Source organism: Phalaenopsis equestris, unplaced genomic scaffold (assembly GCF_001263595.1).
Source record: "Phalaenopsis equestris unplaced genomic scaffold, ASM126359v1 Scaffold000107, whole genome shotgun sequence".
NCBI classification, from domain to species: domain Eukaryota; kingdom Viridiplantae; phylum Streptophyta; class Magnoliopsida; order Asparagales; family Orchidaceae; genus Phalaenopsis; species Phalaenopsis equestris.
Window position 1 is genome coordinate 2,534,717 of NW_018164549.1, and position 16,615 is coordinate 2,551,331.

At 35.9% G+C, this 16,615-nt stretch overlaps 1 protein-coding gene across 3 annotated transcripts; it reads right to left on the minus strand.

Moving 5' to 3' along the window:
• Positions 1-1,187: 1,187 nt before the first annotated feature.
• LOC110020745 (probable E3 ubiquitin-protein ligase makorin-1) lies at positions 1,188-16,183 on the minus strand. Of its 3 annotated transcripts, none has more exons than XM_020718949.1 (5): positions 15,925-16,183; positions 9,254-9,398; positions 9,078-9,144; positions 8,742-8,976; positions 1,188-1,644 (listed from the first exon to the last, which is right to left on the minus strand). In XM_020718949.1, exons 1-5 carry the CDS (start codon positions 16,002-16,004, stop codon positions 1,434-1,436), a joined length of 738 nt encoding a protein of 245 aa, XP_020574608.1. In that variant the 5' UTR covers positions 16,005-16,183; the 3' UTR covers positions 1,188-1,433. The 3 variants fall into 3 exon arrangements, with proteins under 3 accessions (XP_020574608.1, XP_020574609.1, XP_020574610.1); XM_020718950.1 differs by lacking the exon at positions 15,925-16,183 and adding an exon at positions 15,821-15,911; XM_020718951.1 differs by lacking the exon at positions 15,925-16,183 and adding an exon at positions 15,558-15,608.
• Positions 16,184-16,615: the final 432 nt, after the last annotated feature.

A 16,615-nucleotide genomic window follows, 5' to 3' on the forward strand; every position in this document is an offset into this window, starting at 1 on the left:
AATTACATAATGATTGTGGTACGTTTGTAATTATTCCTTAAAAGTTAAAAGTGTGTATTTTCTTTTTATATAGGCACTAATTAAATGCTTTATTGTCAACTGAGATATCCTACATCTATATAAAATAACTTAATTTAAAAATGTTTATAATTACAAGCAAGCATAATTTATTTGCTTATTTAAAAAAGATCAATAAATCTAAATAAACATATTTTTAGATATGTATCTTAGTTGACCCGAACAAAAGCATTTCTACGGCAAAATAAAGAAGAATTCCATACATGACAATTGACACCCAAAGCATGACCATTTACGAAATGACCAACCATCATTTTTTTTTAAAGTGTAAAAACCATGTATTTGTTTTCTATGATTAATCAATTAAAATTTAATTAAAAAAGTAATAATAATCATGGGGCCAAAATTTTTTTACAAATTTCAATATTGAGTTATAATTTGGAAAAATTATAGAGTAGTCATTTTATAAATGAAATATCATGTCACCTCCCAAAAGCTCTTTTGGGAGGTGACAGGTGGTGCCAGCTGTGTGGACTATCTATGGTCTAGTGGAACCCTCGACGAAATCGATCCGTGATGAGGATGTCACATGATTTGGTAGAAGAGGATGTCACGGACAAAAAATCCCACATCAACTAGATATAGAACCGAAAAGCAGTATCTAAATCCTGGGCTGCCCACCACCCCTAAGAGTTCTTTTGAGAGATGACAAATAGTATCAGAGCGATGCATTTTTATGTTAATTGAAAAAAGAAAATATACATTCATGCCACACTTTATATTAAATATTTACATTTCTAGCACAAAATTTGATATTTACATTCATCACACTATACTGTCATGAATACATGACATGGCGCATCACATTTTAAGTTGGTAGTAGTTATATTTTTTATGATATTAAAGAGTGTCGTGTATATAAATATAAAAGTTTGGCTGTCAGATCTGTAAATTGTAAATACATAAGAATTATATGGTATATATGTAATATAAAAGTTTTGCTGTCAGATCTGTACATTGTAAATACATAAGAATTATATGGTATATATGTAAAAATGCCCGTAAGCCCAAAGGCAAGATGTCTGAGCTTTAAATAACTCCAAACCAGCAGAAACCTTACTCTCATCCTATGTTAATGAATCTAACATTCCGTCAGAACTCAAGAAAAGTTTAAAAAAACACAAACTCAAATAACTGTACAGTCAATTTACAAAAAACGGAGTCCAGTCCACAATTTTAGGAATAAAAAGCTGAGACAGATTTCAAATTTGGAAAGCTTCTCAGATTTAGAGAGAGAAATCAAGGAAACGCCATTAATTCATTCAGCTGGCAAGCAAAAGCTGGCTCTAGCTGGAAGAACTCAACGGCAGAAGAGCCAATGGAATCGAATGGGATAAAATACAGTGCAAATTGTTTTATTTTACATGAGAATCATATGACTCGAAGACAGATTCTGGGATGATGACAGGAAGCTTCTCTATATACATGATGAGCCGCTGCAGATTTTCTTTGTATACAGTTTCCATGTCTACTATATCTCTGCTGTCTGTGAAGATCCATAGGTCGCCACAGCTAACTCCCTTAAGGCTGTCACGGCAAAAAGGGCAGGACTGCGATCTTGAATGCCTGCAACGGGAGATTTTTCAAAAAAATAAAAAAATTACAGTTTGAATCGTTTTAGAAGTAAAAAAAAAAGAGTAAAACTCTGATCTTTCTACCTATTGACTGGTAAGGGATTATTGATGAAAGGCTGTAAAATTTACCTAATTAACAATAAACTTATTGTTAAAAAGCATAAGCCAGCTAGCTAAACCATAGAAGTTCTTATGTATTTACATTTCTCACAACTAAAGTTTGATATTTACTTATAAAATCATCCAAATTTTTGTATCACATCGATATAGCACCATTAGTATCTTTTCTGAAGAGAAATACATGTTTCTATGCAAATGTTTTCATCTGAGTAAGACTCTAAAATGTTTACAAATAAATGTCAAAGTTTAGGTGTTCCATATTGTGGGAACCGAAAATTCTGAAAGCTCCTCAGGACTTTGTTATTTTTGTGTTTGCATTGTTGTGTGTTGAGAGAATGTTGGAGGGTCAAATCTTTAGAAAGCAAATTGAATCGTAGAAAAGACACTATCGAGAAATAATCACCTCCATTTTTTTAGGACTTTTAATATGGGGGTTCGGGGTTTTCCATGGGACAAGCTCCTATGATTGTTAATTATCTATCTCTTCCGATAATAGAACACTTTCGATTAGGGTTAGGGTTAGTCATTTGAATTTGAATATTTAACATATAATAGCAGCATGCATATATATATATATATATATATATATATTAAATTGTAAAATCTATAATTTGGAGCTTAATGCAAACAAAGAGTGCAATGAAGATTAAGATCCCATATATATCTGAACTCCATAGGGTCAAGGCTACTTTTTCAAGAATACTTGCATAAAGACCTTGCTCTTCACACCATAAGGCTAGATTCGTCCAAGGGTTTATCATCTGATGCTCACAAGAACTTGACTTATGACATCGCATATCTTAAGCAAGCTTTCCCCTATTAAGTGAAGGGTACACATTTTAAAATTGAAGCTCATCAGAATAAAGTTTTTCAGAATATCACAAAAACTCCAGATTTATGTTAAATATTAACTGAGCAATAAAATCAGTCATATATCATCATATTGATAGTTTAATTAGATTGATTTTTACATTGTTAATTTCGATGGCAACAACTAAAAGCATATTTTTAACCATAAAGATTGTCAAGAGAAAGTTAAGAAATAAAATGAAAGATGATTTTCTTGAGAGTTCATTAACAACATATATCAAAAGAATATTGTAATAAGTTAAGATATATAATAAATGATTAATGATTTTGATGTCATGAGTAAGTGTCAAACAATTCAAGATGTCTATTCATAACAACCAAATTAGAAAAGAATTTTTTTTACTTTACAAGTTTTTACTCGATAATTTTTTTCATTTCATTTTATTTACTTCTTTTATTGTTTAGCTTTTAAAATAAAAAATTTTAATTGTGATGCATTGTAGTTGATTTTTAATTTCACCTCCCCTCTCCTTAAATTATGTTTCTAAACCTCCTTATATAGAGAAATTATTGCATACCGAGTACGCACGCAACTCTGCATACGTAATCCCCAATAATCTCCCAATAACTGATAATAACCCTATGAATAACATCGAAATAGAACCGCGGAGATTATTGGAGGGTTATCATGGGGTTATTTCGGCATTATTTGAGTTAATGCCCCAATAACCTCACAAAACCCCGAATAACAAATAAAAATATGAAAGTAAAACAACGGAGGTTAATGGGTCGCTATTAGGGGGGTTATTGCGAGGTTTTTGGAATTAATGTCGTATTAACCTTCCAATAACCTCCCAATAACCCCGAAATACGGAACCTCCGACTCAGAATAACAAATAAAAAAATATGAAAGTAGAACCGCGGAGATTAATGGGGCGTTATTAGGAGGTTTTTAAGAAAATTATTGGAAATTTAATGCCGCAATAACCTTTCAATAACCTCCCAATAACCCCGAAATACGGAATCGTGGATGTTCTCCAATGGTTAATAGGAGAGAGTAAGCTCTGTGTGCGTACTCCGTATGCAATAATTTCTCCCTTACATGACAGCATGAAATGCAAAAAATCTATATCTTGGAATTAAATATAAACTATATGGGGCACAGACTGCAGAATAGATCATCGATTTTAAATATTTAATGTTAAACATAGGCTATTTAGTTATGCATGAATTGTTGTCAAGTTTCCATGATTAAGTAGGCCTTAGTTACTTTTGAACACACAAATGGAACTTAGATTTGAACTACGGTCAAGGAGTTTGAACTCAATGAGGGGAATAAATAAATTTAAACTTGCCAAGAGCCCATGAAATTTTGTGCTACAAATATGGTCAAGTATCAAGTACGGTTTGGATTCACTAAAAAGTGTCAAGCAGATTTGAAGTTGAATTGACCGAGGTGAGTTTCTAATAAAGGATGATAGCGAGACCAAGCGGAGCAAACATGACAACCCAAACTCTCACCCATCACGGTATTGTTTGTCTGCTTTGGCTTAATGACACTCACATTTTTTCCCCAGTTAGCGTAACTTCGCAGGGTGTCACCCATCCCAGGAGTGATCCCATGTGAATTCGCTTACTTAGGAGTTTCTAATAAAATTCCACCATTATACCAAAAGACGTCTCAATGTTTAAGAGTTCAACTTCATTCTACTTAAGAGGTTTCACAATCCCCCCACTTAATATATGACGTCCTCGTCGGTGCTTTATACCTAGCATCATCCATCAGGTAGATAGGACTCTAGAAGTGGCTCCCATGACATAACACTTTGTTCTATAAGACATCTAGCTCCCATCTTCCGACTGGTGTAATGTTGATATCATTTGTGATAGCTCGAACTCTCACCCATCAAAGTATCGTTCGTTTTGGCCTACTGGCCTCACAATTTTGCCCCGTTGGTGTAACTTCTTAGGAGGCCATCCATCTCAGGAGTGCTCCAATGTGAGCTCACTTAACTTTGGAGTTTGTTACACTGAAGACGCCTCAATGTTTAAGAGTTCAGCTTCATTCTACCCAAGTGGTTTCACAACCAAATGGTCCAAAAACATTTGTTTCTTGGGTAGAGAAAATGACAAAGGCCTAAGTTATCTAACTTTGTCAAGGATTGGTTTATTGACCCCATGTAAGTAGATTCCAAGCAAACATGTCTCAAGATTAGAGGCCAAAAGAGTTATTCTCTTGACAAAGTTAAATTGTTGGGATCAAGAGGGTGGCTGAGTAGGCCGGGTTGTACAAGCAGGTCAGTTATAAGGCCCAAAGATTTTGTTGATAATTTGAAATGAAGAAGAAATATTCCCTCTTCCTCATCATGCAATGGAGTTCATAATGTCTATACCTCAAGTAACCATATTCATAGATCTTCTTTCAAGAGCTAGTGCTTATTAATAATTTGTTTAATGGAGAGTTCATCCAGTTTGGCTATAAGCTAATATATGTCAATATATCTTCAAAGAATTATTTGAATGTTTCAAGGGAATCTACAACAGGAAAATTCTATTGTTCTACCATCAATGTAGTTATTCTCCTCTAATCTCTCTATAAAAGGATGATGTTCAATTTTCTCCTTTAAGTCAAGTAGATATATATCCTACGTCACTTCTTCCATATGATGGATTTCATTATCTCAATAATATTGAAGAAATCATTTAATTTTTCTTCCAACAACATCCAAACCGTCCAATGTTGAGTTATTTCCTCCCTAAGAAAGTTAATGGCATATTATTAAAGATTATACTTTATAAATCATTTCACGGTGTTCACAACCAAAATAATACCGTTTTTTCATTGTTATCCAAAATGTCATCAAACTTGAACTAGAGTCACTATTTAACATATACAAAATTTAGTAATAAATGTGTGATCAAAGACTACATTATTAAGAGGTTTCCTACAATGAATACTTGTCCAATATGGCCAATCCATCATTGATTTTTTTTAAAATGTTAAATACTTTCATGATTTTTTTTAAATGTTCATTACTTTTAACAGCCCTTTTATAAATAGAGATAGTGGTGAGTTTTCATGTCAATTATAGGCAAAACAACCTTTGAATCCCTCCCTTGTCCTAAGGTAACGACCAATACTCTCTCTCTCTCCTCCCCTTGATTGAGCTTTACTTCTCTCTATTGAGTAATTTAGAAAAATACCTCAACTATTTCGTAAGCAAAGTGAGGCAGGACACCCTAATGGTTAGTAAGCATCAAGTTTCACAAAATTTTGCATGAAGATACCACAAGCTTTCACATTCGCATTATCTCTAACTCTCCATATGGCAAATCAAAGGAGGATTTCATTTCTCCCAATCTACCGCTTGCACATTCTTGTCTCACCTTGTCATCCCACCCACCCCCTCTAGCACTCAGACTTTTCTCTCTTACCTATAAAACTTGAAATTAATTTGAGTGAAAAGAAGCATTCCATCAAAATGAAGAAATCAAGAAAGAAAGAAAGAATGAAGAATACATTAAATGAAGAGGAGATCATAGAGCTTTAACCAAAAAATAATATTACTGCAAAGGTTTAGAAAATTTCTAAAGTTACTTGTCATCTAATTATTTTACTAACTTTCATTACATCTCAATCACATAACACTCTTGAACTATGCCAATTCCCTCACTATTTCCATTAGCCTAATGCACAAAGGGAACATTATTGCCTTTCCTATTGTAGAAATTTGTCATCAATCCTACACAGCAAGAAAACTTGGCCAATTTTTCAATTTCATCAAAGTGTTAAATATCGAAGCTAGACACAGATCTTTAATCCCTAAAACATAAACCCCCTTAGCATCTAGGATTGAAGAGGGGGCTAACAAAAAACTGATTCATTCATCCCTAATCTTCACCAAACATCCAATTTTCCTTAATTATATTTATACAAGATACATTTTTACACTGGTCTGATGTTGTTTAAAAAAGAAATGTAGCCATCTAACCTGCGAAAATTCTATAAAAAGAACCATCATGGCTGAATTCTCATCAAGTAATCGTAAGCTCTGATTAAATTAATCAACTGCATGATGATTATCCGCCACAGAAAAATGACAATTCTCGTCTTCCTTATTTTTTCTATAAACAAGGCATTAACTTTTATTTAAATTTAGGACTGGTAGTTGGTAGTGTTTGGGCACCTATAAATAAATCTCTTCTACAATTTAAAGCAAGTTAATAAATTCTTCTCTAATATTTCTTGTCACCTATTATAACATAGTACAAGAGACACTGCACTAAGTCGTTAAACATTTTGATGCCTCGCTTGCAAAGTCTATTTCCTGACTAAGACAAAAGTCTGCCAAAACCGTTCATCACCAAGCCTCGAAACTCGCTGTCACTATCCATTTCAAATCTGACATGACCCATATCTCTTAACCATAATTATGGTTAAACACGAATTGGCCTAAAAAACGACTTTCTAAATGAATATCTTGAAAAATACATGCATATGAATATTCCGCCCAGGTTCAAAACTACTTGAAACAAAGATAAGGACTGAAAAATTTGATAAATCTTTATATGAACTAAAACAATCTCCATAAGTCCGGTTCAAGAGATTCACTACTAAATGATAAAAAAGATACGGGTACTCCCAAAAGCAAGCTAATCATACATTATTTGTCCAGAAATCACTCATTGATCAAATAATTATCCCAATTATCCATGTTGATGACATTTTTTATAATTGGCAATGAAGAAAAAGAATCAAGCAACCAGAGGTGATCTTAGCCAACGAATTTTAATTTAAACATATAGGGGCCCTAAAATAATTCCCGGATATGAAAATTGCAAAATCAATGAAAAGGTATATATCTCTCAGCAAAAATATGCACTTGATCTTCTAAAAGAAACTTGGATGATATGAGGCAAACCCACAAATAAGCATATAGAACATATCAATAAAATATGATAAAATGATGACACTTTCCAAGTTGACAAAGAATGGTACCAATATATGGTTGAAACATTATCAACGCAGTTAGTCAATTTATAACATTCCCACTAAGGAACCCATCGTTGCAATCAAGCGGATACTTATTTACCTTAAAAAAGGCTCCTAAGAAAGTTTTATTTTCAAAAAAATAAAAAATATTAAAGTACAATTTTTTTATTGATTTGATTAGGTTGGGCCCATAAATTACAAAAAATCCACCTCTAGTAACCTTAACACCAATAGAAATAAAAAGTACATGATGTTTACTAGAAGTAGCATTGAAGCAATATTTAAAGCCCTGGCTAATAGAATTGTGAAGGGATGTGGCTTACAAGATTGTTGGAAGACCTAAGGATCCACATTAACAAATCAATGGTTATGATATGTGATACCAAGTTGCAAACAACACTACCAAAAATCTAGTCCGCTATGATGAAACTAAGCATGCAGAGATCAACAAACATTTTATAAGAAAATAAAAAAAATAAATAAATCATTCAAAAACAGTACAATCCAACAAGACTCCAAATTGCAAACATCCTGACCAAGCTCTTGATTAATCAAAATTCAATGACCTAACTTCCAAGGTAAGAATGATAAATAAATTTTCCAAGCTTGAAAAGAGTATAGAAATCAATAAAAAGCACCAACGTGGCTAGATTCTCATCAAGCAACCCCTGCTCTTATTAAATCAACAACAAGCTGATTATCTACCTCAGAAATCCGTCAGTCTCATTCTGTTCCTCATTAATTATGTACTAATTTTTTCTTAAACTTAGAACTAGTAATTAGTAGCATTCAAAACTTATAACTATGTGTCTATTCTATAGTTTGAAGGAGGTTATCGAGTTCTTCTCTCATATTTCTTGTGTCCAAATAAAGCCTTATAAAGTTTGGACAACTAGATAGTTCCAATTTGCACATCTTAAAGACTTATGAAGACATTTTATAAGTTCCTACTAAAAAAAATACAAGCTAGAGCTAACAGGACATGCAATAGCACTGACATTAACAGAAATAGAAGAATTCATAAAGTTATCCTCACAGAGTTAAGATGAGACAAATCATGAAGGTGATTGTCATAAAAACATGTTTTCCATTTAATGAACACAATACGGTGACATAAAAATTGAACTTTTTTTGTTCTCAAGTTCTTCAAATAACGAGAATCATACCATTTGCGGTAGCACTTCATGCACATGCAATGGTTGCAGTTGGGCAAAACAATCTTGCTGTTTAATTCCATGCAGATCCCGCATTCTTCCTCTCTCTCAGCATCGACTTCAGAGATATGCATCAAGTCAACATCATCTCTTCTCTTGTACCTTTCCAGACATATTGCTTTTTGTTTTTTATCCTCCATATCAGTTATCCCCATATGTAATTGCATCAAAGATGGGAAAATAACAGCTGCCCAAAATGCAATAAGGTGAAGTGTTAAATATTATGAAAGCAGAGAACTGGATTATAAAGCAGCAGAATTCAATCTAACTACAAGCATAATGAATTACCATAAAACTCCTTAATGCTTGCCTTCTTTTCATGAGTTAACATTGTTGTCGTTCCATCAATATAAACCTTAAAAAAAAAAAAAGAAGATGTTAGTGGAAAAGAAAAGAAAATCCAGCATTAAAAAAACAATACAATCAATGTAGCACATATAACCATATCTTTATAAGAACCAAACCTTGTATATCAAAATCCTGAGAAGACCCAGCGAACCTGCAAGGCTGCAGTCCATCCATTGCACTAAAAAGAGAAATAAAGGGGCTGCAGAACTATAAGACATACGCATTTGAAGGCATGCACCATCTTTCCGAAATTCTGATGCCCTAAATATCCAATAAATGATATGAATCAGCACCCAGAAATCAAAAACATCCATGGGACTCTTTTCTTTCGAAGTTGGCATCAAAAGTAAGGGCATTTATATCAATACCACCCACTTCCTATATATTTATATATATATATATATATATAATACCTAAATTTTATTTTTTACATTTATAACAACCAAATTTTTTGTTGAGAGTTGTGTGTAATAAGAGAGTTTTATCATGTTTATTTGCAAAATATTATAACTAGTATTTAAACACATGCTGAATGAAATGCCTAATTTTGGGTTTTTTTACTTTCAATTTGGTATTAGATTCAACCCAAGCCGCCCACATCCATTGCATCCCTCCGCTCCCTACGTGCATCGATCGATCTTCCCAAAACCCGACCCTCCCATTTTTCAGGACACGTCGCTCACCTCGCCTGCTTCTACCCACGACGACTTGTGTGACACCCTGTTTTATGTGGGAGACGCGTCCCGCGTTCCAGCGTGCGGGAGAGCAGCAGTGTCCACTGCCAGACAACGCCCTCCAGGCCGCCGCGGCCGTTCATTAGGCCACCGCCACCACACCTGCTGCAATCGAGCTGCTGTACAAAGAAGATCCCGATCTTGAGGATGAGATAGATCAAAATCGGGTCTAAAGGAGGAAGAGCATTGTTCGTGGTTCGTATGACCTAGAAGAGAGTCCAGGTGATCAAAGAAGACAGTAAATGGAGATAGTGTGGGGAGTAAAGGAATGAGAATGATTGATCCAGAGGACTTGAAGATCCTTGTAAGGCTCATACAGGGAGCTAAGGCATTGACAAGAACCGCGACTTCAACGCAGGCTTCGACGAAAGTGAAGCTAGATCTCCCTCCCGTGGATCTGAAACTTGATGGACCGGCCACTTATCTGAGCTGGTCACGTCGGATTGAGACCGCTATAGTAGAGAAGTGACTAGAAAGATATCTGACTGAGAACGAATCTAAAAATGACAGTGCTGATAGGAATAAGTGGATGACCACTCAAGCCTTAGTTTACACATGGTTGCTCAACTCAATGGTTCTGTCAATCGCGTCCTTAGTTGTTGACATTCGAAAGATGAAGGACATTTAGGCAAAGTTGGAGAAAATTTATGTTGGTGCTGAGAATTAATGAGGGTATTCCGGATTCAACGCGAGATAGAAGTTGTGGTACACGATAAGAAAACAATTCGGGAATACTCCATAAAGTTGGAGAGGATGTGGGTGGATCTTGATTACTTCTCACCGATTTCGAGTTGTAGCAACCCATAATGCAAGAAAGGAGATATCTTTACTCAGATAAGGACTATGCAGTTCTTGACTCATCTGAATTCGGTCTTTGATCAGAAAAGATCTATCCTCTTAGCATAAGAGGCTAATCCTACACTAAATGAGGTCATTGTTGCGATGATACATGAAAAGAGTTGGATGAAGATACACTCTGAGCAGAGTGATTTTTTGGGTGCATAATTAGCATTGGCTACTTGTAAGTGCTACAACTATGGTGAAGTTGGCCATATGAGCAGAGTCTGTCCTAAGACAACAAATGAGAGAGAGGTGGGCGTGGACAAGGTGGAGATTGAAGTTGTGGTTGTGGTGGTCGGAAATGTAGAAAAGTGGACTAGGCAAATCTGCTGATAGCGGATGATGAGGCAAAGACGGTTGATTTTTACTAGTGAGAATAATGAGTGTCTGGAGCTGTTGAAGAGAAAGTAGAAAGCGGCGGGAGATAGAGCTGAGGATCCTTCAAATCCATCGACATCAAAGTGTAACATTGCCACTTATGCTCATTTCAGCAAAGTCACTGGTGACATACTTGCTCTTGCCTCTATTTTCACAACAGGATCATTAGAATAAATCATAGATTCTGGTGCTTCTCGTCACATGATAGGTATTGCTAGAGATTTCTTTTCATATACTCATCTAGCAGTACCAGAGAGTATACAGACTACTGATGGTGCAGCGCAGCCTGTAGTCGGTAAGGGTACAGTAAAATGTGCCAATCATATGACTTTGTCTATTGTTTTTGCTTCTTTTCCAGTAAACCTCTTATCCACTAGCATCATTATTCTCAAGCTAAAATGCATTATTATTTTATCCCTCGGGTGATCTTTCAAGAGAAAGGGACATGCCGAACACTTAGGATTGGAATGTGGCATGGTGGACTCAGGTACTTGGACCGAGAGGGGATGAACTCGGCTCTGACATCAAAGGTATAAAATGCTGCAGTAGGATAATCTGGGAGGAATGTCGAGGATTTGTTACTACTAAATCACAGTATGAAACATCATAGTCTTAGTTTATTGAGTCGGTTGTATCCATCTATGTATGAAAAGGCAAAAGAGGAGAAACTTATGTCAGCTCTGAGAAGAGGAGCTCTAGTGTATTTAATTTGATACATTCTGATATATGGGGGCCACGTCCTACTAGTTCTATGAATAGTTATCATCAATTTTTTATGTTAGTTGATTACTTTTCTCGCTTTACGTTGATATTCTTGATGAATTATAAATATTTTCACACGACAATTTGAACCAAATACAAGGCATCAGTGAAGACACTGAGATCTTTAAAGACTACCTGTCAGCCGAGGGGATAAACACCAAACCACATGCCCATACACAACAACAGAATAGAGTAGTAGAGAGAAAGGATCGACATCTTCTAGAGGTAGGCCGAAGCATAATAATGACAATGACTATCACACATCACTTATGTGGGCAAGCAGTGTTGACAGTCGCTCAATTGATTAATAGGATACTCTCAAGAATACTATAGTGGAAGTCTCCTTATCAGATGTTGAAAGAAGTAAATGGCGAAATCCTTTATTTGAAGCTATTTGGATGTGTATGTTTTGTGAAAGACAACAGACTATCTGAAGAAAAGTTGGAACCCAGAGCTGTGAAATGTGTGTTTGTGGGTTATTCTGCTACTCAGAAGGGTTATGTCTGTTGGAGCCCGATTGAGAAGAGGCTCTTGTGGGTATGGATGTGTCATTCAGAGAGTTTGAACCATGCTACACTCTAAAGATGAATTTACCATTTGATGACTCAACAAACACTAGAGATATAAGGCAAATGAGAGTGAGTAGTAGTAGTGATGGAGTGGTGCAAGTGGGAGCAATGTCATGTCATGTGATGTGGGATGAATCATCTAAGGAGATGGAAATTGAGGAAATTGACTCCAGAGGTGGAGGGATTCATGCTGAAGGTGAGCTAAGGGTGTAACACGAAGGAAGAAACAACTAAGGGAATAAAGTCTGCAATGCCGACAAGTTTCTTGTCTCGGTCTTCCCCAAATCTTGAGACACCTGCACCATCTACCTTTGATTCAAAGATCCAGTGCTATTATTCCTCTTCCGTCCACTCTTACCCCCCAATGTTAAGGATAACCTCCCGAAACAATGAAGGACATCCTCTTGATCGTTTTGGGTTGAAACACGATACTGCAAACTTTATTTTTTAGTCTAACATCTCACATTTTCATGAAACATTCATTGCATCATTGGATTCTATTTCTATACCCAAGTGTTGGCAAGATGTCAAAGAAGATCTCAAGTGGAAAATGATGATGCATGAAGAGCTTAGAGCTCTTGATAAAAATCGAGCATGTGAGATTGAACTACCAGTAGGAAAGAAGGCAACTGGATGCAAGTGGATTTTCATAGCAAAACAAACTCCAGAAGGGAAGGTAGAGAGATACAATGCACGACTAGTGACAAAAGGGTACAGTCAGACGTATGACATTGACTACGATGAAACTTTCGCACCAATAACACAGGTGAGAACGGTAAGGACATTGGCTTCTCTGGCTGTGAATGGTGGATGGAGACTCCACTAATGGGGATGTACTGAAGTAGGAATATATGGAGATACCACCAGAATTCAATCCATCTCAGACAATGGGCAAGGTGTGTAGGCTCAGGAAGTTACTATATGGCTTAAAGCGGTCTCCTTAAGCCTGATTTGATAAGTTTAGAATGTCCATGGTTGGCATGACATATCAACAGATCAATGCATACTACATAGTGTTCTTTCGACAACATGAGGGTCATAATACCATACTTGTTGTGTATGTGGATGACATAGTTATCACTAGTGATGATGAGGCAGAGATTGTTCAATTGACGAGAAGATTGGGGAAGTAATTTGAAGTAACAGATCTAGGAAAGCTCGGATATTTTCTTGGAATTGAAGTTGCCCATGGACCCCAGGAGATGGTCATATCACAGAGAAAATATGTATTGGATCTCCTCACGGAGTACAAGTCTACAGTCTCTCTAATTGGTCAGAAGGTCAAACTCAGTACAGAGGCAGGGGCCGCCTGATCTATCTATGTCACTCTCAACCCAATATTTCATTTATAGTGAGTGTGGTGAGCCGCTACATGCACGATCCAAGGAAAGGTCATATGAATGCATTGTATCAGATTTCGAGGTATTTGAAGAGTGCACCAGAGAAATGATTGATATTCAAGGAGAACAGACATGTAGAGTCCTTTAATGATTTTGACTGGGTAAGTCATGCTGATGATAGACGATCCGCAACAAGATATTGCATATTTGTAGGTGGTAACTTGTTCTCATGGAAGAGCAAGAAACAACCAGTTGTAGGAATATCAACAACAGAGACAAAATACAAGTTCATGGCATTAAGAGTTACAGAGATGATGTGACAGAAAACCTTATTGGTTGAACTCAAAGTGAATCAGAGAACTCAAATGAAGTTGTGTTGTGACAATAAGTCAACAATCAACATTGTTAACAACCCGGTGCAACGCGATAGAATCAAACATGTGGAGATAGATAAAAGGTAAATAATGAATGTTGAAACTAAGTCAAGTAGCCACTGGAGAGCAGGTGACCAATTACCTCACTAAAGGGCTTAGCTCAGTGGAGTTAGCTAGATTATGTGACAAGATGGGCTGAGTGAATATCTTTTGCACGAATTGAGGGGGGTGTTGAGAGTTATGTGTAATAAGAGAGTTTTATCGGGTTTATTTGTAAAACGTTATTATTTAAACACATATGCTAAATGAAATACCTAATGTTTTATTTTTTTACCTTCAATTTCTTTCATACCACATCAAAAATACCGCCATTTTAACTTTTAAAAAGTATAACACATTTTTTCATGCAAAGTAAAGTGGTATGCATTTAAAAATTAAAATTTAGGAGTTACATACGTAAACAGATAGGAGTGGAGTGGCATGTAGGTAAATTTTCCTAAAAGTAATCAACGAACAAAGAATTTCAGAGAAGTATAGTTTACAGAGTGGAAATAAAAACCAAAGCACAATATGAACTGTAGAAATCCACAAGTATTTCCTTTACTTGTGGTTTTTAGTATGATTGCAATAAGAACTAAATAAATACTGAAAGTTCAATTGCAATTGCGAAAAACTAATCAAAAAGGAAAAGTCAAAAAAGAGCCATACAAGTTTCAAGATAAATGGTAATGAAAAACACCTTAGCAATTGAGAATTCAATGCAAAGGAATAAACACAAATCATGGAAACTTAACCATGACAATGATGACTAGAGAGAGAATTGTAATTCAAAACAATCTAAAAAACACCATTCACTCATCCAGATCTTTAAATAATCAGTATTCATAACTATGGCAAGGTTAAAAATTACATTTTTAAGCCAAAAAAAAACTAAAAATCATAACACAACATTCAAGCTAAAATAGAAATGGCAGATGAAACAGTGACCAATAAGAAGTAATTGCAGAATTAATGAACATGAATGTCAGAACATCAAGTGCTTCTTCTACTAAAATTTATACTACTGCTTTCCAAATCTCATTCAATTGCTTCACTTCCCTTTCGCACTCTTATGCTTTCCTTCATAAATGACCATTATAGTAACTACGACAAGAAAAAGAATCTACAATGCGTTGACGCGGCATAAATAAAATTATCACCAAGATCAACATTTTCAGGATATTAAAAAATAGCACGCCCCCACAATCAAAATATCGAATGACAATTTTCAAGAGCTTCTCAAGCATAAAAAATAATACGAGAAGTAGCTTATATCGCTCTCTGTACATGTAATTTCAAAAAGACAGTCCATAAACTAACTAAAATTGGCACGCATCTACAAAATAAAATTTTAGATTCTAAACACCACCATAACTCATTTAACCTAACAAAATCCACTCAATCGCTGTCTCCTACTTGCTCTTCGTATTCTGGACGTGGCACAGGGACTTCAACTCAATCGGTTAATTAGGCGAACCAATATATTGACAACTAAAAGAAACTTAAGGAGCAGAAAGAAAGTAGCTACAGATCCTCATTGATTTCTTCAAAGAAAAATAAGGAAACATTTCTACTCAGGAACAGAAAATTCGAGCTGCAAATAACCAGTACATTCTCCAAAATACAACAAGAGAAACAAACGCCTACATGAGAAACCAACCCTTCCCCTAACCAACGCCAATCCTCAAATACACATGGAAGAAAAGGGGAAAGAAACGGAGCTGATCGATCGAGTACAGTAAACCACTTACAGCGTGTTGGCGTGCTGGATGTCAGCTTCGAGAACTTTGAGTGAGTCCTTGAACGATTTCCGCATGTAAACCATGAACATCTCCACCACAAATCATCCAGAAAAAAAGGTGAGATTAAAACCCAAAACCCTTTCTCCCCGAACCCTTACCCCCCGCCTCTGAAAACCCTAGCTTTACCCTTCCACTCCCACTGTCATCGGTCTCTCTCAGTACTCTCTTTAGCTCTTTGGAGCGAACGAGCGCATCGGTTTCGTGAAATGCCACGTGGCGGTGACAAGTCCTTCGCGTCAAAATTCAGATGATAAGCTGACAACTTTCACTCTCAATTTGACACACAAATCAACCCGAGCCACCCGGACGAATATCTCAGCGGTGCCGATGGGGTGAAACGAGTCCTTATCCGCATGGGAGCGCTTGCCTTATCCGTTAGGTACAAGGATTAACAAGCGGGGTCCACCACAAAGATTTTTTTCACTTGAGATGACGAAAATGCACTCATTAATAGGTAATGTACTTGGAGCATTATAGTCATTTCAAGTATAATATGTTGGGTCATCAGCATTAATTCTTACTGTCCGCATAATCATTCGGCCAACGTGCGTCGCATATAAAGATTTGAAGGACCCATGAATGTCTTTGATTGTTTGTGTGCATTTAGGGAATTTTTATTCGGTACGTGCACCGCATGAAG

Bases quoted from the DNA above. Each gene is read 5' to 3' on its own strand.
- LOC110020745 (XM_020718949.1), bottom strand. From the start codon at position 16,004: ATGTTCATGGTTTACATGCGGAAATCGTTCAAGGACTCACTCAAAGTT. The intron at 9,399-15,924 runs GTAAGTGGTTTA...TTGGATATTTAG, and splicing joins ATCCAGCACGCCAACACGCT to GGCATCAGAATTTCGGAAAG. The intron at 8,977-9,077 runs GTAATTCATTAT...CATTTTGGGCAG, and splicing joins AAGCATTAAGGAGTTTTATG to CTGTTATTTTCCCATCTTTG.